General features: G+C 49.9%; 1 protein-coding gene across 11 annotated transcripts in view; it reads right to left on the reverse strand.

Moving 5' to 3' along the window:
- rimbp2b (RIMS binding protein 2b) overlaps positions 1-24989 on the reverse strand; it is a 239296-nt gene that overhangs the window by 38170 nt on the left and 176137 nt on the right. For 10 of the 11 annotated variants that reach the window (XM_059994581.1, XM_059994576.1, XM_059994574.1 and 7 more), the window contains 5 exons: positions 24056-24173; positions 21025-21198; positions 13206-13369; positions 5018-5186; positions 1682-1785 (listed from right to left, as the gene is read on the reverse strand). In XM_059994581.1, coding sequence (XP_059850564.1) covers positions 1682-1785; positions 5018-5186; positions 13206-13369; positions 21025-21198; positions 24056-24173 — 729 coding nt within the window. The remainder of the gene's footprint in view (positions 1-1681; positions 1786-5017; positions 5187-13205; positions 13370-21024; positions 21199-24055; positions 24174-24989) is intronic. The other variant, XM_059994579.1, reaches the window with a different exon arrangement.

A 24989-nucleotide genomic window follows, 5' to 3' on the forward strand; every position in this document is an offset into this window, starting at 1 on the left:
GGGAGGGATAAGGGTGCCTTTTCTGGCTGGCTGCCGGTGATGTGGTGTCCCAAAGGGGTCTGTGCTTGGACTGATTCTTCTTACATTATATGTCAAAGATTTGGTTGATGGAATGGATGACTTTGTCGCAAAGTTTGCAGATGATATGAAGATAGATGGAGGGGCAAGGGAGTTTTGAGGAAGCAGAGAGGCTACAGAGGACACAGACAGATTAGGAGAATCGTTAAGAAATGGAGCACTGTCGAGAAGAATATGGCTGTGCACTTCGGCAGAAGAAATGAAAGGGCTGACTGTTTTTTAAGTGGAGAGAAAATACAAAAAGCTGAGGTGTAAGCAGACTTTGGAGTCCTTGTGCAGGATTCCCTGAAGGTTAATTTGCAGGTTGAGACAGTGGTGAGGAAGGCAAATGCAATGTTAGCATTCATTTTGAGAGGATTAGAATATAAAAGCAAGAAGGTAATGTTGAGACTTTATAAAGCACTGGTGAGGCCTCTGGAGTACTGTGAGCTGTTTTGGGCCCCTTATCTTCGAAAAGATGTGCTGAAACTGGAGAGGGTTCAAAGGAGGTTCATGAAACTTTGTGCGATAGAATGGCGAAGGGCGTTTGATGGCTCTGGGCCTCCATTCACTAGAACTGAGAAGAATGAGGGGTAGCCTCATTGAAACCTATCGAATGATGAAAGGTCTTGATAGAGTGGACGTGGAGAGGATGTTTCCTCTGGAGGGAAAGAGGACACAGCCTCAGAATAAAGGGGCGTCCTTTTAGAACGGAGATGAGGAGTGTACCACAATAAGACAAAGAACACAATAATAAAACAACAAAATAAATATAAATACATAAGATAGACTGTGGAACCGTTTCTACTGACAGGAGAAGAGAGGCAGGTTAGGGGTGTCTTAAAACCAGTTGCTTTGGGCAGATGGGGCCTGTCAGCTGTGCTTGGCATCTCTTCTAGGGGAAGGAAAACTCTGATCTCAAACTTCCACTGTCTTGTGGCTGTACCCACTCACGGGGAAGACTACAGGAGTAAGCACTGAGGAAAAACCCAGAGCTGGAGTCCTTCGTTGAGTTCAACGCTGACTGGCCACTCCTGGTGCCAAACTGTATCGGTCTCTGCCGTTCCTCAGCTGCGTGGAGATGGGGAGACTGCTGAATGAGCAACAGCTTGCTCTCCATGTTGTGCTGCCCTGGCCTGCGTACCACGTAGACAGCTGGGGCACAGCATCCACGGTCAACCCCGACCATCAGAGGTCCTCATAGATAGATAGATCGATTATATGTCTGTAAAGTGACGCTAGGCACAAGAGTGTCTGTACATAAGGTGACTCTGACAGGAAATGGTAAAGTAGTGGTGGTTGGGGGTGTGGAGGTGTTGATCAGCCTCACTGCTTGTGGAAAAGAACTGTTTTTCTCATTTCTGGTCCGCACCTCTCCAGCGTACCGCACCAACATGCTGACACTGAAGAGCTTCTCACAGCACAGGACGAGGCCACTCGGCCCATCGGAGTGGTGATGCCTCTATCATTAGTCTCAAGGCCCTTCTCTCCCCTATGCGGTCAACAGCCTGCTGAAAGTTTGCTCTGGGAGGTGGTCGGAGATCCAGGCCTATCATAAGGGGATGGTGCCTATACCGGAAGGGGTCTGAGGGAGGTTTGGAAGTGGTGTGACCTCTGCCCCTACCTCCACGTCAACGTTTGGGGAGCTCTCCCTTGGATCGTAGTCATACAAGGCCACCATCCTGCGGGACGTGACCGGAAACGGGCGGCTGCTCCTCCTGTCGCGCTCTGCAGTGGGGAAGGAAAGGCTGGTTTAACAATCACACAGCCGCGGCCCCCGGAATCGCCCCCACCCCTTCCCACAACCAACATTACCCCTCCTCCATCTCCCCAAATCTCTGGCAACACAACAGCCAGAACAGACACTCGAGTGATCAGGAAAGTGGGGCGGGAGGACAAGGGGGAGCGAGAGAGAGGAAGTCAATTTAGGGTGAGGGGTAGGAGGGAGAAAGGCGGAAAGGAGGGGTGAGGGAACAAGAGAGGGGGAAAGAGGGCAGATGGAGAGGACAGGATCAAAGGACTGATGCAGGATGTAGGGAGGGAGAGAGGAAGGGGAGGAGGGGGGCAGAAGGAGGGCGAGAGGGAGTAGGAGAGGGTGGAGGGGAAGTGGGAAGGGAAGAGGGCGAAGGGTAGATGGAGGGGTGGAGGAGGAGGGGTGGGAGTGGGACCACGAGGGAGGGGAAAGGAAAGTGAGAGGGAGATGGAGGGAAGAGGGATGGAGAGAGGGAGGGGAGGGGATAAGGTGGGAGCAGGGCTGAGGGATGAGAGAGGAGGTGGGTTCGATTTCCACTGGTCACAGGGAGCTGACAAATTTACCAACCCTTCTTACTGGTCATGAACAGCGACAACTGGAAGCCTGAGACAGAACATGCCGGAAACACTCAGCACGGGCCCCTCCAACCTGAGTGGTGAACTCCCCCCCACCTCCCTCCCACTCCACCCCCCGCTGAGTGCCTCTGGAATGTTCCACTCTGTTTGCGAGCGCAGGTAACTCGGCCGGGCCAATGGGCCTATGTATCGAACGGTGCGAGACCCCAACTCCCCACACCCACCCCCACCCCATCCTCTGGGGGCAATCGCCCAGGGCCGGTGAATCCTGGAGGTGAGAGCCCCAGGAAACGGCGGGAATTGGTGACCCGGCTGTGGTCCTGCCTCACAGAGCTGAAGATTCTGCACACACACACGGCGCCCGCGGAGGGGAACACAAGACATGAGGGGCGGGGTGGGGCCCCTCTGGGTGACTGCTCCATCCCTGGGAGTAGGCCGGGCGGAGATTGGTGATGGAAGAGCATCAGCTGCGACTCCGGGTACAGGGCCGAGGAATGGAGGCCCGAGGCCCAGAGGCACCCTGTCCTGTGGTTGGACACCTGTCTGTGTGTGTGAGAGCAAGGGGTTTGCTCTTCCGTTGCCACTGTTGAGCTGTGCTGTCGGAATGGTGTGTGTGTGTGTGAGTGTGAGTGTGAGTGTGTGTGAGAGTGTGTGCATGCATGTGTGAGTGTGCATGCGTGTGTGTGAGCGTGTGTGTGCGAATGTGTGTGCGTGCGAGTGTGTGTGCGTGCACGTGTGTGAGTGTGTGCATGCGCGTGTGTGAGTGTGTGTGTGTGGGGGGTGGGGGAGAGATAGTGGGAGATGGAGAGGAGGGGAGAGAGAGAAGAAAAGGGGAGAGGGAGGAAGGTGGGGAGGGGCAGACGGAGGAAAGAAAAGGGGCTTCTTGTTGTTGCTGAACAAGTGGACGTGTTATGTCGACGCGAGTATATGTGGTGAGTGACCGTTAGATTGTGTAGGTTGTTAACACTGACGCCACATTTCACATTTTACTATTTATTCTGATGTACAAGTAAATGGGAATCTAAGAGATCCCAGCTCTCCTCTCACTGGCCTAGCTCTTTGTACAGAATCCAATCACTGCTGTGGAGTAGGGGGTCAGGTCAGAGTTTAGAATGGCCAGGTTGAGAGGGGATGGGGGAGAATTCAAACTCCCCAGGAGCCGGTGAGGAGTGGAGCAGTTCACCCAGAGTGGAAAACACAGAGAGCCAGATAAACAAGGGATGCCAGTTCAAAGGGAGAGGAGAGAATCTCACACGCACACTCACACACAGAGACACACACACTCACACACACACACATTCTCTCACACACACACACAAACACGCACACTAACTCACACACAAACACACACACACATTCACACACTCCCTCACACACACACACACACACACACACTCACTCACTCACACACAAGCACACGCACACACACACCAACTCACTCACTCACTCACACACAAACACACTCACTCACTCACACAAACACACGCAGAGACACACACACACACACTCACACACACACACACTCACACACACCCTCTGTCTTGTGTACACATGCTCACACTCTGCCTCATGTACATACGCTTATTATTTGAGGTGTTCCACAAGCACTCAGATACCAACAGAAACAAAAAGAAACAATGCACTTCATTGGCCCAAAGCAAATCAGCACACTCAAAAGATAGACAGCACACGACTTTTATGAGAAGAAGTTAGTTTAGACAGACCTCGTTTGGACTTTCGGGACCTGCGGGTAACAGAGCGCGTACTCTCTTTGTAACGCTCAGAGTTGGCTTCAGCGGGGAAGGCGTACAAACAGAAACAAAAGACAAGAGAAAAAGTGAAGCAACCGCAGGAATTTCTCGGATGCCTGCTGGGCGTTTAACCAGCGTGTTACTGAGCCGAGAGTATCCTAGTGGCAATGCAGCAGCCGTGGAGGAGCCTGGGGTGAGATTGGGCAGGGAAATACCCCCCTCCCCATGTCTGCGAATGAATGGGTTGCTGTGTTGAGCCACACACACAAAATGCTGGAGGAACTCAGCAGGTCAGGCAGCGTCTCTGGAAATGAATAAACAGTTGATGTTTCAGGCCGAGACCTTTCTTCAGGGAATTGTCTCACCTGGGAGGCTTCATAACCTCAGCAGCCCAATGTTAAAGAGTGGAAGACTCGACCCCCAGGGAGCAGGGCCTCTCCCTCACAGTCTATAGCAACCCCACTGAGCCAACTGGTATGGCTCCCAGCCTCGCGTCATGGGGAGTCCCTTCAGCTTGCCTCTCTCTCGTCTTCCACTGTCTGTTCAACGTTCCTTTTGCACAGGAACCAAGGCAAAGCTGAGAGATAGTTGTAGATGCTGGGAACCTTGAGCGGGACCCAAGATGCTGCAGGAACTCAGCAGGTCAGGCAGCATCAGTGGAAGGGAAGCGGGTAGTTTGATATTTTGGGCCAAGAACTGTAAGTCTGCCTGATTAAAGGTGTTACGGTGGCATTAGCCATCAGAAGCCTCCCTTGTTATGATGATCCAATGCACACACAACCACACCCAATTGCACACCTCGCACTAAGCATTTGAAGATTGCAAATGAACGCATTCCAAGCACAGAAGACAAGCCTCGCTCAACAGCCACCCAGCAATACCAATTTTCTCCACAGGAGTGTTGAGGGGCAGGAACCCCTGCGTCACCAGCTGTTCCACCATCTCTTCGCTGTCCGCCTGGATCTCCGACACCATGTTGCAGGGTATGAGACCCACTCTGCCATCAATCTCTCCGTGGTAGAACCCATCTGCGTCCTTACTCCCGTGGACCTGAAGAACAGTGACCTGCTCGTTAGTATGGCTCCGGCACAAACGCCGGACCAGTCCCGCAACCCTTCTCCAGCCCCAGCTCGTGTTCCAAGGCTCCACAAAGCTACACATGGTCCCAGCATGCCACAAGACACTGACCCCAGCATGCACAACCAGGCTCCAGCACTCGCTGCAGCGACCCAGAGCAGCACAAACCCTGGATCACTTTCCAAGGCCCTTGTGCACATCCCGCTGCCTGGAGCAATTGTGCAGACATATAGCTGTTCACGTGATAATAAGCAGGTCTTTGACAGGGTGGCGCTGATAGAGGCTGGAGGACAGCAGATGGGTGTTGATTCAGACTTTAATTCTTCAGTTCGACAATTTAATTGTTACTTTCTTTGCAGTTTAACTATTAATACACCTTGTACTTTTATGACTACTTATATACAAGTAACTGCTTAGTATATTTCCTAGTGGTGACAGTGTGTATATGCAGTTGTTCAGTGTGTCCCCTAGTGGTCAGTGTGTATATGCAGTTGTTCAGTGTGTCCCCTAGTGGTGACAGTGTGTATATGCAGTTGTTCAGTGTGTCCCCTAGTGGTGACAGTGTGTATATGCAGTTGTTCAGTGTGTCCCCTAGTGGTCAGTGTGTATATGCAGTTGTTCAGTGTGTCCCCTAGTGGTGACAGTGTGTATATGCAGTTGTTCAGTGTGTCCCCTAGTGGTGACAGTGTGTATATGCAGTTGTTCAGTGTGTCCCCTAGTGGTCACAGTGTGTATATGCAGTTGTTCAGTGTGTCCCCTTGTGGTCACAGTGTGTATATGCAGTTGTACAGTGTGTCCCCTAGTGGTCACAGTGTGTATATGCAGTTGTTCAGTGTGTACCCTAGTGGTGACAGTGTGTATTTGCAGTTGTTCAGTGTGTCCCCTAGTGGTGACAGTGTGTATATGCAGTTGTTCAGTGTGTCCCCTAGTGGTGACAGTGTGTATATGCAGTTGTTCAGTGTGTACCCTAGTGGTGACAGTGTGTATTTGCAGTTGTTCAGTGTGTCCCCTAGTGGTGACAGTGTGTATATGCAGTTGTTCAGTGTGTCCCCTAGTGGTGACAGTGTGTATATGCAGTTGTTCAGTGTGTCCCCTAGTGGTCACAGTGTGTATATGCAGTTGTTCAGTGTGTCCCCTTGTGGTCACAGTGTGTATATGCAGTTGTACAGTGTGTCCCCTAGTGGTCACAGTGTGTATATGCAGTTGTTCAGTGTGTACCCTAGTGGTGACAGTGTGTATTTGCAGTTGTTCAGTGTGTCCCCTAGTGGTGACAGTGTGTATATGCAGTTGTTCAGTGTGTCCCCTAGTGGTCACAGTGTGTATATGCAGTTGTTCAGTGTGTCCCCTACTGGTGACAGTGTGGGTATGCAGTTGTTCAGTGTGTCCCCTAGTGGTGACAGTGTGTATATGCAGTTGTTCAGTGTGTCCCCTAGTGGTCACAGTGTGTATATGCAGTTGTTCAGTGTGTCCCCTCGTGGTGACAGTCTGTATATGCAGTTGTACAGTGTGTCCCCTAGTGGTGACAGTGTGTATATGCAGTTGCTCAGTGTGTCCCCTAGTGGTGACAGTGTGTATATGCAGTTGTTCAGTGTGTCCCCTAGTGGTCACAGTGTGTATATGCAGTTGTTCAGTGTGTCCCCTAGTGGTCACAGTGTGTATATGCAGTTGTTCAGAGTGTCCCCTCGTGGTGACAGTCTGTATATGCAGTTGTACAGTGTGTCCCCTAGTGGTGACAGTGTGTATATGCAGTTGTTCAGTGTGTCCCCTAGTGGTCACAGTGTGTATATGCTGTTGTTCAGTGTGTCCCCTAGTGGTGACAGTGTGTATATGCAGTTGTTCAGTGTGTCCCCTAGTGGTGACAGTGTGTATATGCAGTTGTTCAGTGTGTCCCCTAGTGGTCACAGTGTGTATATGCAGTTGTTCAGTGTGTCCCCTAGTGGTCACAGTGTGTATATGCAGTTGTACAGTGTGTCCCCTAGTGGTGACAGTGTGTATATGCAGTTGTACAGTGTGTCCCCTAGTGGTGACAGTCTGTATATGCAGTTGTACAGTGTGTCCCCTAGTGGTGACAGTGTGTATATGCAGTTGTTCAGTGTGTCCCCTAGTGGTCACAGTGTGTATATGCTGTTGTTCAGTGTGTCCCCTAGTGGTGACAGTGTGTATATGCAGTTGTTCAGTGTGTCCCCTAGTGGTGACAGTGTGTATATGCAGTTGTTCAGTGTGTCCCCTAGTGGTCACAGTGTGTATATGCAGTTGTTCAGTGTGTCCCCTAGTGGTCACAGTGTGTATATGCAGTTGTACAGTGTGTCCCCTAGTGGTGACAGTGTGTATATGCAGTTGTACAGTGTGTCCCCTAGTGGTGACAGTGTGTATATGCAGTTGTTCAGTGTGTCCCCTAGTGGTGACAGTGTGTATATGCAGTTGTACAGTGTGTCCCCTAGTGGTGACAGTGTGTATATGCAGTTGTTCAGTGTGTCCCCTAGTAGCCACATCGAAAGCTCTGGTGCAGTATTATTTGAATAGGAGCTGTCTGATTGGCTATTATCTGTAAATTTAAATTAAGTATTTATTGACGGGTATAAAAAGAGGTGAGTATGTGGCTGTGCCCTCTTCTTCCCTTTCTTTCTTTTTGCTTCTCTCTCTCTCTCCTGCTTTGTCACTGTCTGCTTTTCAGTTCTCTTTGTTCCACCAATGCATAATGAAGTTATTCTGAAGTGACAGGTTTGTGCCTGTTTTGTCTTAAATACAAAAGCAAGAATCTGATGCTGAGACTTTACAAAGCACTGGTGAGGCCTCACTTGGAGTATTGTGAGCAGCTTGGGGCTCATTATCTAAGGAAGGGTGTGCTGGCACTGGAGAGTCTGGAGAGGGTTCATGAAATTGTCTCTGGGACTGAATATCAGGACTAATTGATGGCTCTGGGACTGTACTCACTGGAGTTTAGAAGAATGAGGGAGGATCAGATTGAAACCTGTTGAATATTGAATGGCCTTGATAGAGTGGGTATGGAGAGAATGTTTCCTATGTCTAAGACCAGAATTAGGTTGCTTCCCAATGAGAATGGAGATGAGGAGGGAGTGGTGAGCCAGAGAGTGGTGAAACCGTGGAGTTCATTGCCAGAGGTGGCTGTGGGAGCCATCGTTGGGTATATTTAAGCCAGATGTTGATAGATTCTTGATTAGTCAGGGTATGAAGAGATACAGGAAGAAGGGAGGACATTGGGGACGAGAGGGAAATGGATCAGCCATGATGACATGACGAAACAGACTCAATGGGGGTTATGTATCTCAGGACGACAGATTTGGAAGAGTTTCCTCAATCCCTGGCTGTGGAGAAAGAGGATAAACAGAGAAACAGTGGGTGAATTTCAGCAGTCCAAGGCAGAGCATGCTGCTGACACACCCTTCCCTGTGTCCACAGAAACATGGCTTCAGTTAACTGAGCAACACACACACACACGCACACACAATGCTGGAGGAACTCAGCAGATCAGTGGAGGGGAATAAACAGTCGACATATTGGACCGAGATCATCAGGACTGGAAAGGAAGGGGGCAGAAGCCGGAATAAGAAGGTGCCATGAGGGGGAGGACAAGATGGAAGATGATAGGTGGGTGGGTGGGGGAGGGGAGATGAAGTAAGAAGATGGGAGGTGATTGGTGGAAGAGGTAAAGGACTGAGGAAGAAGGCATCTGATAGGACAGGAGAGTGGAGCATGGGAGAAAGGGAAGGAGGAGGGTCACCAAAGGGAGGTGAAGGGCAGTTGAGAAGAGAAAGGGTGAGAGGGAAACCAGAACAGGGAATGGAAAAAGAGATACGGGAGACTGGAGAAACTGAGGTTCATGCTTGGAGGATCTTTCATCCATTTTCTCTGCAAGTCCTCTGTATTGGGTGAATTGGGACACAAAACCCACCGGCTGAACCTCTGCACTCCCTCACCCCAGGCCATCAGCCTGCCTCTCGCACAAGTTTCTAAGGGGTGGGGGCTACTGCACAGAATCAGAAAAAGCTGCAGAGAGTTCTAAACTAACCCCTGTCCATCAGGGGCACCATCCCCCCCCAGCGTCCAGGACATCTTCAAGGAGCGATGCCATAAAAAGGCAGCATCCATCATTAAGGACCCCCACCACCCAGGTCGTGCCTTGTTCTCATCATTAGCATCAGGGAGGAGGTACAGGAGCCTGAAGACACACACTCAGCGATTCAGCAACAGCTTCTTCCTCTTTGCCATCAGGGAGGAGGTACAGGAGCCTGAAGACACACACTCAGCGATTCAGGAACAGCTTCTTCCCCTCTGCCATCAGGGAGGAGGTACAGGAGCCTGAAGACACACACTCAGCGATTCAGGAACAGCTTCTTCCCCTCCGCCATCAGGGAGGAGGTACAGGAGCCTGAAGACACACACTCAACGATTCAGGAACAGCTTCTTCCCCTCCGCCATCAGGGAGGAGGTACAGGAGCCTGAAGACACACACTCAACGATTCAGGAACAGCTTCTTCCCCTCTGCCATCAGGGAGGAGGTACAGGAGCCTGAAGACACACACTCAACGATTCAGGAACAGCTTCTTCCCCTCTGCCATCAGGGAGGAGGTACAGGAGCCTGAAGACACACACTCAACGATTCAGGAACAGCTTCTTCCCCTCCGCCATCAGGGAGGAGGTACAGGAGCCTGAAGACACACACTCAACGATTCAGGAACAGCTTCTTCCCCTCCGCCATCAGGGAGGAGGTACAGGAGCCTGAAGACACACACTCAACGATTCAGGAACAGCTTCTTCCCCTCTGCCATCAGGGAGGAGGTACAGGAGCCTGAAGACACACACTCAGCGATTCAGGAACAGCTTCTTCCCCTCCGCCATCAGGGAGGAGGTACAGGAGCCTGAAGACACACACTCAACGATTCAGGAACAGCTTCTTCCCCTCCGCCATCAGGGAGGAGGTACAGGAGCCTGAAGACACACACTCAACGATTCAGGAACAGCTTCTTCCCCTCTGCCATCAGGGAGGAGGTACAGGAGCCTGAAGACACACACTCAACGATTCAGGAACAGCTTCTTCCCCTCTGCCATCAGGGAGGAGGTACAGGAGCCTGAAGACACACACTCAACGATTCAGGAACAGCTTCTTCCCCTCCGCCATCAGGGAGGAGGTACAGGAGCCTGAAGACACACACTCAACGATTCAGGAACAGCTTCTTCCCCTCCGCCATCAGGGAGGAGGTACAGGAGCCTGAAGACACACACTCAACGATTCAGGAACAGCTTCTTCCCCTCTGCCATCAGGGAGGAGGTACAGGAGCCTGAAGACACACACTCAACGATTCAGGAGCAGCTTCTTCCCCTCCGCCATCAGGGAGGAGGTACAGGAGCCTGAAGACACACACTCAGTGATTCAGGAACAGCTTCTTCCCCTCTGCCATCAGGGAGGAGGTACAGGAGCCTGAAGACACACACTCAGTGATTCAGGAACAGCTTCTTCCCCTCTGCCATCAGGGAGGAGGTACAGGAGCCTGAAGACACACACTCAACGATTCAGGAACAGCTTCTTCCCCTCTGCCATCAGGGAGGAGGTACAGGAGCCTGAAGACACACACTCAACGATTCAGGAACAGCTTCTTCCCCTCCGCCATCAGGGAGGAGGTACAGGAGCCTGAAGACACACACTCAACGATTCAGGAACAGCTTCTTCCCCTCCGCCATCAGGGAGGAGGTACAGGAGCCTGAAGACACACACTCAACGATTCAGGAACAGCTTCTTCCCCTCTGCCATCAGGGAGGAGGTACAGGAGCCTGAAGACACACACTCAACGATTCAGGAGCAGCTTCTTCCCCTCCGCCATCAGGGAGGAGGTACAGGAGCCTGAAGACACACACTCAGTGATTCAGGAACAGCTTCTTCCCCTCTGCCATCAGGGAGGAGGTACAGGAGCCTGAAGACACACACTCAGTGATTCAGGAACAGCTTCTTCCCCTCTGCCATCAGGGAGGAGGTACAGGAGCCTGAAGACACACACTCAGTGATTCAGGAACAGCTTCTTCCCCTCCGCCATCAGGGAGGAGGTACAGGAGCCTGAAGACACACACTCAACGATTCAGGAACAGCTTCTTCCCCTCTGCCATCAGGGAGGAGGTACAGGAGCCTGAAGACACACACTCAATGATTCAGGAACAGCTTCTTCCCCTCCGCCATCAGGGAGGAGGTACAGGAGCCTGAAGACACACACTCAACGATTCAGGAACAGCTTCTTCCCCTCCGCCATCAGGGAGGAGGTACAGGAGCCTGAAGACACACACTCAACGATTCAGGAACAGCTTCTTCCCCTCTGCCATCAGGGAGGAGGTACAGGAGCCTGAAGACACACACTCAGCGATTCAGGAACAGCTTCTTCCCCTCCGCCATCAGGGAGGAGGTACAGGAGCCTGAAGACACACACTCAACGATTCAGGAACAGCTTCTTCCCCTCCGCCATCAGGGAGGAGGTACAGGAGCCTGAAGACACACACTCAACGATTCAGGAACAGCTTCTTCCCCTCTGCCATCAGGGAGGAGGTACAGGAGCCTGAAGACACACACTCAACGATTCAGGAACAGCTTCTTCCCCTCTGCCATCAGGGAGGAGGTACAGGAGCCTGAAGACACACACTCAACGATTCAGGAACAGCTTCTTCCCCTCCGCCATCAGGGAGGAGGTACAGGAGCCTGAAGACACACACTCAACGATTCAGGAACAGCTTCTTCCCCTCCGCCATCAGGGAGGAGGTACAGGAGCCTGAAGACACACACTCAACGATTCAGGAACAGCTTCTTCCCCTCCGCCATCAGGGAGGAGGTACAGGAGCCTGAAGACACACACTCAACGATTCAGGAGCAGCTTCTTCCCCTCCGCCATCAGGGAGGAGGTACAGGAGCCTGAAGACACACACTCAACGATTCAGGAACAGCTTCTTCCCCTCCGCCATCAGGGAGGAGGTACAGGAGCCTGAAGACACACACTCAACGATTCAGGAACAGCTTCTTCCCCTCTGCCATCAGGGAGGAGGTACAGGAGCCTGAAGACACACACTCAACGATTCAGGAGCAGCTTCTTCCCCTCCGCCATCAGGGAGGAGGTACAGGAGCCTGAAGACACACACTCAGTGATTCAGGAACAGCTTCTTCCCCTCTGCCATCAGGGAGGAGGTACAGGAGCCTGAAGACACACACTCAGCGATTCAGGAACAGCTTCTTCCCCTCTGCCATCAGGGAGGAGGTACAGGAGCCTGAAGACACACACTCAACGATTCAGGAACAGCTGTTTCCCCTCTGCCATTGAACCCACGAACACTATTTTGCTCACTCTCTGTACTACTCATCTAATTTTATTATGTAACACGCCGAGAAAGGTTTCGCTGCTAATGTATGATCTTCCTGTCGAAGCAGTGTTTGGGTTACGGTAGTTTGAAATGTGAACTGGGTCCTTTGCTCGGCGGGAGAGGAAGTGAGAAGGAGCTGGAGAGAACCAATCGACCCGGGGGTGGGGGGGGCGTGATTCGATGGGAGCATGGCGCTGGGGTCGACTGAGAATCGGTGAACGTGACTTTTGGAAGAGTTGAGCTCCAGCCTGTGCACATTTGACTAATTATAATGGGCCCTACTTGCTTTTATTCCCCTTTTCTTTACTAACCCTTCAGTTAAGATTAATAAATATAATTCCTTTAACCGTATGCCTGTTATTTCTTGGCACTGAGTTGTAACAGGGTAACGGATTACTCAGCATACACACAAATCAGGGTTTGGGGTGAGAAAGTCATTACCATCTCATGGGTTTGGCGGGATTCCACAGACTTATGCAGCCAAGCAAACCAGTGGGGTTTCAATTAAGATTATGTATTTCTCATGGTAATTTATGATTATTTTTATTACTATGTACTGCAGGGTACTGCTGCTGCAAAACAAGTTTCATGACATACGCCAGAGATATTAAACCCAAATCTGATTCTGATTCAGAGTACCTGAATGATCTGTCCCTCTCGGAATGGCAGTTCTTCCTCAGCTGCATCGGGGTTTGGTGACATCGACAACGGGTCGTAGTCGAAGAGGGCCACGAAAACCCTGGTCTCTGCCCCGCAGAGTGTCGGCTCGGCGTCATCGTAAAGTTCTCTCCCAGAGTACCTGTCTGTAAAAAAAACCCACAGCATGAGCCTAAACACAGGGGATTCTGCAGAAGCTGGAAATCCAGAGCAACACACACACACACACACGGCTGTTAGGGAAGGTTTAAACTAATTTGACAGGGGGATGGGAATCGCAGTGATAGGGCTGAGGAAGGAGAAAACAGAAATAAATCAAAGATAGCGTGCAGCAGAGACGATAGAAAGAACAGGCAGGAGATGAGGCTTAATCAGTCAGTGGGATGAGTTACAGGGCAACAGAGACGTGGTGCAGTTAAAACAGAAAGCAAAAAATACTGGACTGAAAGTGTTATATTTGAATGCTTGCAGAGAATGAGATAAAAAGGAATATCTTGAAATTCAGCTACAGATTGGCAAGTATGACGTTGTGGCCATCTCTGAAACTTGGCTAAAGGATGGCTGGCATTGGGAGCTGAACGTCCAAGTATATACGGTGTATTGGAAAGATAGGTTAGTGGGCAGAGGGGTGGTGTGGCTCTCTGTATAAGAAATAATATGAAATCATTAGAAAGGGATGACGAAGGATCGGAAGGTGTGGAGTCTCTATGGGTTGAGTTAAGAAATGGCAAGGGTTAAAGGACCCTAATGGCAGATGTATACAGGCCTCCGAACAGCAGCCGGGACGTGGATTACAAATTACAGCAGGAGATAGAAAAGGCATGTCAGACGGGCAAAGTCATGATAATCATTCGGGATTTTAACATGAAAGTGGATTGGGAAAACCAGGCCAGTACTGGACCTCAAGAGAGAGAATTTGTAGAATGCCTAAGGGATGGCTTTTTAGAACAGCTTGTTGTTGAGCCCACTAGGGATTGGCTGTGCCTGATTGGGTGTTGTGCAATGATCCAGAGGTGATAGGAGAACTTAAGGTTAAGGAACCCTTAGGGAACAGTGATCACAATATGGTCAGGTTCACAATGAAGTTTGAGAAGGAAAAATTAAAATCCAATGTGTTGGTATTTCAGTAGAATAAAGGAAATTACAGTAGCATGAGAGGGGAACTGGCCAAGGTTGACTGGAAAGGGACACTAGCGGGAAGGACAGCAGAGCAGCAATGGCTGGAGTTTCTGTGAAAAATGAGGGAAGTGCAAGACAGATATATCCCAAATAAGAAGCCATTTTCGAATGGAAGGACACTACCGTGGCTGACTAGTGAAGTCAGAGCCAAAGTAAAAGCAAAAGAGAGGGCATACAGGAAGCCAAAGCCAGTGGGAAGATAGAGGATCAGGAAGCTTTTAAAAACTTACAGAAGGAAACTAAGAAGGTCTTTAGGAAGGAAAAGATGAATTTAGAAAGGAAGCTGGCGATTAATATCGAAGAAGATACTAAAAACTTTTTAAAATATATAAAGGGTAAAAGAGAGTTGAGGGTAGATATAGGACCAATACAAAATGACACTGGAGATATTTTGATGAGAGATGCAGAGATAGAAGAGGAACCAAATGTGTATTTTGCATCAGTCTTCACAGTGGAAAACATCTGCAGTATACTAGACATTGAAGAGTGTCAGGGAAAATTATGACTGAGAAGGTACTCGGGAAGCTTAATGGTCTGAGGGTGGATAAATCTCCTGGACCTGATGGGACGCACCCTCGGGTTCTGAAGGAAGTAGCTGGAGAGATTGCTGAGGCGTTAACAATGATCTTTCAAGAATTGGTAGATTCTGGCCTTGTACCACATGACTGGAAAATCGCCAATGTTACTCCTCTATTTAAGAAGGGTGGGAGGCAGCAGAAAGGAAACTATAGACCTGTTAGCCGGACATCAGTAGTTGGGAAGTTGTTGGAATCAATTATTAGGGATAAGATTCCAGAGTACCTGGAGGCACATGACAAGATAGGCCAAAGTCAGCATGGTTTCCTGAAAGGAAAATCCTGCCTGACTAACCTACTGCAATTCTTTGAGGTAATTACAAGCAGGGTAGACAAAGGAGATGTGGTGTACTTGGATTTTCGGAAGGCCTTTGGCAAGGTGCTGCACATGAGGCTGCTTAGCAAGATAAGATCCCATGGAATTACAGGGAAGTTACTAGCATGGGTGGAGCATTGGCTGATTGGCAGAAAACAGGGAGTGAGAATAAAGGGATCTTATTCTGTCTGGCTTCCGGTTACCAGTGGAGTTCCACAGCGGTCAGCGTTGGGACCACTGCTTTTTATGATGTATGTCAATGATTTGGACTATGGGATTAATGGATAGGTGGCTAAATTTGCTGTTGATACAAAGATAGGTGGAGGTGCGGGTAGTGTTGAGGAAACAGAGAGCCTGCAGAGAGACTTAGATAGTTTAGGGGAATGGGCAAAGAAGTGGCAAATGAAATACAATGTTGGAAAGAGTATGGTTATGCACTTCGGTGGAAGAAATAAATGGGTAGACTATTATTTAGATGGGGAGAGAATTCAAATTGCAGAGATGCAAAGGGACTTGGGAGTACTTGTGCAGGATACCCTAAGGGTTAATCTCCAGTTTGAGTCAGTGGTGAAGGAGGCAAATGCAATGTTGACATTCATTTCTGGAGGTAAAGAATATAAGAGCAGGGATGTGATGTTGAGCATCTATAAGACACTCATGAGACCACACTTGGAGTATTGTGTGCAGTTTTGGGCTCCTTATTTCAGAAAGGGTATACTGACATTGGAGAGGGTTCAGAGAAGATTCACGAGAATGATTCCAGGAATGAAAGGATTACTGTATGAGGAACGTCTGGCAGCTCTTGGGCTGTATTCCCTGGAGTTCAGGAGAATGTGAGGGGATCTCATAGGAACATTCCAAATGTTGAAAGGCCTGAACAGATTAGATATGGCAAAGTTATTTCCAATGGCAGGGGTGTCTAGGACAAGAGCGCAGGACTTCGGGATTGAAGGATATCCATTTAGAACAGAGATGCAGAGAAATTACTTTAGTCAGATTTACTTTGGTAAATCTGCAAAATCTGTTGCCACGAGTGGCTGTGGAGGCCAAGTCATTGGGTGTACGTAAGGTGGAGATAGATAGGTTCTTGATTAGCCAGGGCATCAAGGGGTATGGGGAGGAGGCAGGGGAGTGGGGAATAACTGGAATAATGATTGAATGGCGGAGCAGACTGGATGGGCTGAATGGCCTACTTCTGTTCCTATATCTTATGGTCTAAAACAGTGGTCCCCAACCACCGGGCCGTGGTCTGGTACTGGGCCGGAAAGCATGCGCTACCGGGCCGCAAGGAAACGATATGATTTGGCGATATGAAACGATATGAGTCAGCTGCACCTTTCCTCATTCCCTGTCACGCCCACTGTTGAACCTGAATGCACGCAAGGTCATCAGTCAGTCATTTACCCACAACTACTCAATGAGTAAAAAAACAAACAACACACTCAAAATGCTGGTGGAACACAGCAGGACAGGCAGCATCTATAGGAGAAGCACTGTCGATGTTTCGGGCCGAGACCCTTCATCAGGACTAACTGAAAGGAGAGATAGTAAGAGATTTGAAAGTAGTGGGGGGAAGGGGGAAATGCGAAATGATAGGAAAAGACCGGAGGAGGTGGAATGAAGCTAAGAGCTGGAAAGGTGATTGGCGAAAATGATACAGAGCTGGAGAAGGGAAAGGATCATGGGACGGGAGACCTCAGGAGGAAGAAGGGGGGGGGGGCACCAGAGGGAGATGGAGAACAGGCAGAGTGATGGGCAGAGAGAGAGAAAAAAAACAAACAACTAAATATGTCAGGGATGGGGTAAGAAGGGGAGGAGGGGCATTAACAGAAGTTAGAGAAGTCAATGTTCATGCCATCAGGTTGGAGGCTACCCAGCTGGTATATAAGGTGTTGTTCCTCCAACCTGAGTTTGGCTTCATTTTGACAGTAGAGAAGGCCATGGATAGACATATCAGAATGGGAATGGGACGTGGAATTAAAATGTGTGGCCACTGGGAGATCCTGCTTTCTCTGGCGGACCGAGCATAGGTGTTCAGTGAAACGTTGCTTGAGTTTCTTTGGAAGAGGTGGTAGGGGACATAAAAGACCTAACGATGATGATAATGCTAAGGCCAAGACTGCAAAAAAAAAAGAAAGTACGATGAGTCGTACATAAAATATGGCTTTAATGTGACCAGTGACCCACACGCTCCAAGCCCCCTGTGTGTGATATGTGGAGAGAAGCTGTCTAATGAGGCAATGAAGCCCTCAAAACTGCTTCGGCACCTTGCGTCCAAGCACCCTGAACTTAAAGACAAACACGTTGAGTTTTTTGAGCAGGAAAAACGTGAGCAAGCGAGACAGAAGCAAGTGCTGGGAGCCACCACCTCCACAAATGCTGCTGCTCTGAGAGCGTGTACTTAGTGGCTAGCCGTATTGCTAAGGCTAAGCAGCCTTTCACGATTGGTGAAGAGTTGATTCTGCCTGCTGCCAAGGACATATGCCGTGAACTGTTGGGAGAAGCTGCAGCTATCAAGATGGCACAGGTTTCTCTTTCAGCATGTACCACAGATTCAAGGAGAATCGACGACGTAGCGGAGGACATCGAAGCACAGCTGTTGAAACGGCTTAATGAGTCACCATGGTATGCTATCCAGATCGATGAGTCTACCGATGTCGACAACAAAGCAGTACTGCTGGTTTATGTGCGATATATATTTCAAGACGATGTGCATGAGGATATGTTGTGCACACTGCCGCTGCCAAATAACACAACCGGGGCAGAACTATTCAAGTCTTTGAATGACTACATGTCAGGCAAACTAGACTGGTCATTCTGTGTTGGAATATGCACAGACGGGGCTGCAGCTATGACTGGACGGCTGTCTGTTTTTACTTCCCGAGTCAAAGAGGTTGCTCCTGAATGCCAGTCTACACACTGTGTCATACACAGGGAAATGCTAGCTAGCCGAAAAATGTCACCTGTTCTTAACAGCGTATTGAGTGACGTTGTCTCTCTTCCTGCCATCACGGACATTTACACTACACGCTGCATCCGCAAAGGAAACAGCATTATGAAGGACCCCATGCACCCCTCATACAATCTCTTCTCCCTCCTGCCATCTGGGAAAAGGCACCAAAGCATTTGGGCTCTCACGACCAGACTATGTAACAGTTTCTTCTCCCAAGCTATCAGACTCCTCAATACCCAGAGCCTGGACTGACACCTTACTGCCCTATTGTCCTGTTTATTATTTATTGTAATGCCTGCACTGTTTTGAACACTTTATGCAGTCCTGGGTAGGTATGTAGTCTAGTGTAGATTTTTTCTGTGTTTTTTTTGTATGTAGTTCAATCTAGTTTTTGTACTGTGTCATGTAACACCACGGTCCTGAAAAACATTGTCTCGTTTTTACTGTGTATTGTACCAGCAGTTATGGTCAAAATGACAATAAAAGTTGACTTGACTTGAGAAGATCAACTCCTCGAGCTTGCAAATGACAGTGGACTGAAAAGTATGTTTGACATAGCATCTCTGCCTGCATTCTGGATCAAAGTCAAGGCTGAATATCCTGAGATAGCCATGAAAGCACTGAAAACACTGCTTCCATTTCCAACATCATATCTCTGCGAAGCGGGCTTTTCTGCAATGAAGTCAACAAAAACTAAACTGCGGAATAGACTGGACATAAGGAACCCACCTTCGAGTATCGCTGTGTCCCATCACCCCTCGATGGGACTGTCTTGTTGCAGGGAAACAAACCCAGGGCTCCCACTGATTCAGCGATATTGGTGTGTTGCAATGATTTTATATGTTCATATGAGGAAAATATGTGCTGTGTGTTTAATATCCAAATGTTATTTAAAATGTTATGGTGCTATTGACTTATAAGTGACTTATCACTATATTCATGCGAGAAAAATAAGTGTTTTGTGTTTAATATTAAATTTGTTAGATAAAACCTTTTAGAAACAAAATTAAGTGTATTAGCCACTTATAGTTGACTTATCACCTATATTCTGGTTGTGATTAACACCCCCACCCCACCTTCAGCCGGTCCGCAAGAATATTGTCAATATTAAACTGGTCTGCGGTGCAAAAACAGTTGATGACCACTGGTCTAAAATGCTGGGGAGCTCAGCAGGCCAGGTAGCACCTATGGAGGGGAGTAAACAGTTGATGTTTTGGGCTGAGACCCTTCATCAGAACTGGAAAGGGAAGGGGAAGATGCCAGAATAAGAAGCTGGGGAGAGGGGGAAGAGGACAAGACAGAAGGGGTATTGGTGAAGCCAGGTTGGTGTGGGGGGGGGGGGGATGAAGTAAGAAGCTGGGAGGTGATTGGTGGAAAAGGGATGGAGAAGAAAGAATCTGATAGGAGAGGAGAGTGGACCATAGGTGAAAGGGAAGGAGGAGGGTCACCAGAGGGAGGTGATAGGCAGGTGAGGAGAAAAGGTATGAGGCCAGAGGGAGGAATTGAAAAAGAGGGGCATATGTCAGCGATAATAAACATAATTCCGAACAGCTCATGAAAGAGCTTGTCTAGACAGACAGATCAGCTCAACATGGGGCCAGGAGGGAACCAAGTCAAATTCCCCCCACGTCTTCTCCCCCTCCTGAAGCCTACCTACCACCTCGACCTCCCACCTGCCTCTGCCTATCAAATATCTCATCTCAATCAACCTCCTACATTCCTTCTTACCTCATTAATGCCACCCATGGCCGGTGGTCTGTTGCACCTACCGATGACGGGAGACGTGTGGGAGAGTTAGTAAAGTGGAAAGGAGAGTGTTTGACAGCTCTGGGCTTGCGTTCGCTAGAATTCTGAGAAATCAGTGTGACCTCACTGAAACCTATCGAACGGTGAAAGGCCTCGATGGAGTGGATGTGGAGAGGATGGTGGGGAGTCTGAGACCAGAGGACACAGACTCAGGATAGAAAGTTGTCCTTTCAGAATGGCAATGACGAGGGATTCACCAGAGAGTGGTGAATCTGTGGAATTCACTGCCACGGGCAGCTGTGGAGGCCAGGGCAATGACGAGGGATTCACCAGAGAGTGGTGAATCTGTGGAATTCACTGCCACGGGCAGCTGTGGAGGCCAGGTCATAGAGTATACTTAAGGCAGAGATTGATAGATTTTTGATTAGTCAGGGAGAAGACAGGAGATTAGGGCTGAGAGGGAAATGGATCGGCCATGATGAAATGGCGGAGCAGACTCGATGGGCCAAATGGCCTAATTCTGCTCCTGTACCTCGTGGTCTTGTGGAAAAGCTGTTGCACTGGGGCAGTTCCGGCCTCTCGATCTCAGCAGTGCAGATCCAGTGGTATGAATAACCATCATAACTGGGGTCTTCCTTCGGGTGCAGAGGGTGCCCTTTGCTCTCCATGAAACACTGCAGAGCCCTCGGATCTCGCTACAGGTCTGGATCTGACTTCTCACGCTAGGACAGGCATGTCCCTGTCTCACTGGGGTGTGAAGCTCACTGCCAACCCCCACCTGTCGAAACGGTGTACCGGGGTGCGGCCGCTGTCCCATGCAAACAGCTCCTTGGAGCCACAGGTGAGAGCTGAGTGTCCGGTGGGGACCAAAGGTGAGTGAACTGCCCCAGAGTGGACACAACAAGCCCCTTTACCAAAAGTGCTACCCCTCCCTGGATACCCCATTCACCCCCAACCCACCCACCCATCCATCCATGACCCATAACCATCCCCTGCCGCTCCCCCCACCGGAACTGTATTGCAGGTACTCACTGTAGCGACTCTCCGGGGCAGTGCTGCGTTGGTGCGGCCACTTCCTCCTCCCTGTGACGTGGCGGTAATAAGCATCCTCTCGGGAGGGGGAGATGGCGCTTTCACTCCCCGAGCGTGAGCGGCCGCCCTCGCTGTTACTGTCCACCGTGATCTCTGCAGGAGGCAGAGGGAGAGCTGTGAGGCAGTCGTGAGGTCAGACTGCCCCCCCTCCCCCACCCGTACACTGGCCTGTCTCCCTTCTCCGGGGAACTCCTCCAAGTCCATGACTCCCGATTGTGGACTTCAGGGAAGGGAAGTCGAGGGAACACACACAAGTCCTCCACCAAAAGTGGAAAGGGTGAGCAGATTCAGGCTCCTGGGTTTCAATATCTCTGAGGATCTATCCTGGCCCAACATATTGATGCAGTTACAAGAAGGCATGACAGCGACTATACCTCAGGGATATGTGCTTACCCGCTGCTCTGCTCTCTCTGCACCCATGGCTGTGCCCAGGAATAGCTCAAATGCCATGTATAATTTTGCTGACAGAATCTCAGATGGTGACGAGAGGGCGTACAGGAGTGAGATATACCAGCTAGTTGAGTGGTGTCGCAGCAACAACCTTGTATTCAACAGCAGTAAGACCAAAGAACTGATTGTGGACTTTAGAAAGGATAAGACGAGGGAACTCTCACCAGTTCTCAAAGAGGGATCAGAAGTGGAGAAAGTGAGTCATTTTAAGTTCCTGGGTGCCAACATCTCTGCAGCCATAAAGAAAGCAAGACAGTGACTATATTTCATTGGGAGTCCGAGGAGCTTTGGTATGTCACCTAAAACACTTGTAAATTTCTACAGATGTACCATGGAGAGCATTCTAACTGGCTGAGGGGGTGGCTACTACACAGGATCGAAATAAGCTGCAGGGAGTTGTAAACTCAAATCGGCTCCATCATGGGCACGAGCCTCCATAGTATCCAGGACATCTTCAAGGAGCGATGCCTCAAAAAGGCAGCATCCATCATTACGGACCTCCATCACCCAGGACGTTCTCCCTTCTCATTGTTACCATCAGGGGGAGGTACAGGAGCCTGAAGACACACACTCAATGATTCAGGAACAGCTTCTTCCCCTCTGCCATCAGATTTCTGAATGGACAGTGAACCCATGAACACTACCTCACCACTTTTTTTTATTTTTTTTCCATTACTTATTTAATTCTATATATATACTGTAACTCACAGTTTCTTCTATTATTATGTGTAGCTGCCACAAAGACAACAAATCTCATGACATATGCTGGTGATATTAAACGAGATCCTGATTCGAGGACCATTCAACTGAAGGAAGAACTATTGGGGGAAGGTTTTTAGAGACAGGATTTACCAGCATTTTACTCGGGGCAGCCTCACAAGTCTGACTGACTTTTTTGAGAAAGTGAGGAAGCAAATGGATAAGGATAGAGCAGTAGCTGTTGTGTCTTTGGATTGGGTGGGTAGGGTGTCTGACAAGTTTCCCCATTCATAAGGTCAGGAAGCATGGGATCCAGGGAAACTTGGCCGAGTGGATTCGGAATTGGCATGTCCACAGGAGGCAGAGGGTGGTAGTAGATGGAGTATATTCTGCCTGGAGCTCAGTGACCAGTGATGTTGCTCACGGATCTGTCCTGGAACCCCTGCTCTTCCTGATTTTTATAAATGGTTTGGATGAGGAAGTGGAAGTGTAATGGTTGGTGATATTGTGGGGTAGTGTAGAACGGGTCCACGGTCTCCTTGGTTAATGGTAGGGGTCCATGACTCGGAAATAGCTGGGAACCCCTGAGGTGGAAGGTTGCAGAGCTGGGTTGAATGTGGCAGATGGAGCTCAATCCGGAGAAGTGTGAAGTGATTTGTCAGTTTGAGCGCAGGGTTAATGGTAGGATTCTGGGATCCACCTCCATCAGTTGCTGTGTAAGTTGATAGGGCAATTAAGATGGCAATATGGTGTGTTGGCCTCCACTGGTCGGGGATTGAGTTCAAGCCATGAGGTACCGCGGCTCTATAAAACTGCTTAGACCACACTTGGAGTGTTGTGTTCAGTTCTGGTCGTCTCACTACAAGAAGGATACGGAATCTTTAAAGAAGGTGCAGAGGAGATTTACCAGAGTGCTGCCTGAATTAGAGAGCACGCCTTATGTGGAGAGGCTGAGCAATCTAAGGCGTTTCTCTTTGCACCGAAGGAGGGTGAAAGGTGACTTGATAGAGGTGTACAAGACGACAAGCGTCATCAATCGCGTGAACAGCCAAAGGCTTTTTCCCAGGGTGGAAATGAACTAAACTAGACCTTGCTAGACTGTTTCAAGGACTCTGTGGCTTGATGTTTTATATTCTGTGTATTTTTCGTTCATCTTTTGACGCTTGCGCGGTTTTTTTTTTGCCTGTTGGGTGTTGGATGTTTTCTTGATAGGTTCCATGGTGTTTCTTTGTTCCGTGGCCGCCTGAGGGAGGCTGAATCTCAGGGCTGTATTCTGTAACGTACTTTCATAATAAATGTACTTTGAATCTTGGAAAAGTTTTAAGTTGATTGGAGGGAAGTGGGGGTGGGGGGGGGGAGAGATGTCAGAGGTAGGTGTTCTTAACACAGAGCGGAATGCACTGCCAGGGGTGGTGCAGAGGTAAATACTTTATTTATTGAGATACAGTGTGGTAAAGCCCCCCCCCCCAACCCCTCAGCCTACCCTCTGAGCAGCTCCCCAATTTAATCCAAGCCTAAACACCGATTAACCTACCCACACGGTCACGGGAAGAATATTCAAAGTCCTTACAGGCAGCGACGGGAATTGAACCTGGGTCGCCTGTACCGTAAAGCGCTGTGCTCCCGTGCCGGGTATTTGTACATTTATATGGATAGCTAAGAAACTCGCGGAGAGGCACGTGGATGTTAGAAAAATGGAGGGTTATGTAGGTTGATCTTGGAGTGGGTTATCGCAGTATCGATGGCTGAAGGGCCTATACCGTCTGGGTCTTTGAGATTGCTGGCAGAGGGAAGTGTGGATGCCTATTTGCCCCTCACTCACCTATGGAAGGCACTGTCATCGGTCTGGCCCGCTGACCAGTACCGCCATGCGAAGCCCTCCGGCCTGCGTGGTCCATCCTGTCCGACAGGCGGCACGACCCCGAGGAGTTGCCGAGCATCTGAGGGGGTAAGAAAGCCACACAGAAGAGGGGGGTGTGATTGGGGACGCCGGCAACCTGCTCCACGGCGAAGAAACGAAAAGAAAAGTCTACTTGGGCAAAATTCTAGTCTACGGGGGGGAGGGGGGGCTGGTCAAACCAAGGGTAGCAGCGATGCGCAGAAATAAACCCTGGGAGGACGAGGTCCTGAGCAAAGCAAACGAAAAGCGGTCACAAAATGTTTCTGTCACTGATGGAGCCAGGCAGACAGAAATTAACCAAGAGACAGGCTGTAGAGGAAAGGTAAAAAAGAAGCGGACGAAACCGTGAAGGGGTAATTAATGAGACTGATTGGCAAGCAGGTGGAAGAGGATTTATAGTCCACACACCAGCGGTCTCTCTTTGTCCCTCAGGACACAAACAGTAACTGCATTTGGATTTGGTTTACTAGTGTTACTTGTTGGTAATTTCGCCATCCGGCCAGACTGCTTCTGCCGTCCTGCGACATCTCTACAGGTACCGGCTGCCGCCGACGTGCCCCTTCCGTCCGAAGCGCCCTCACTGAAGGAATCCTCTTCCACGCTGACCTGCCTCTGCAGGGAGGCTCGGCGCCGGATCTGGGCGGGGGTCCCACAGGCGCCTGGGCTGCGCTGCTGACGGGCTGCGGGTCCGGGCGCCTCCCGCCGGCCCCCACAGTCCAGGCCGCCGTCCGAGCTCCTCCGCCACTCGTCCTCCCACAGCAGGTGAGCCACGCTGGAGGCGGACCGGGCCCGGGGTCTCCGCTCCGGCTCGGGGTCTCGCCGCTGCCCCCCTGGCGCCGGGTGGAGGGTCAGCTGC

The sequence above is a fragment of the Hypanus sabinus genome, chromosome 18 (genome assembly GCF_030144855.1).
Source record: "Hypanus sabinus isolate sHypSab1 chromosome 18, sHypSab1.hap1, whole genome shotgun sequence".
NCBI lineage: Eukaryota > Metazoa > Chordata > Chondrichthyes > Myliobatiformes > Dasyatidae > Hypanus > Hypanus sabinus.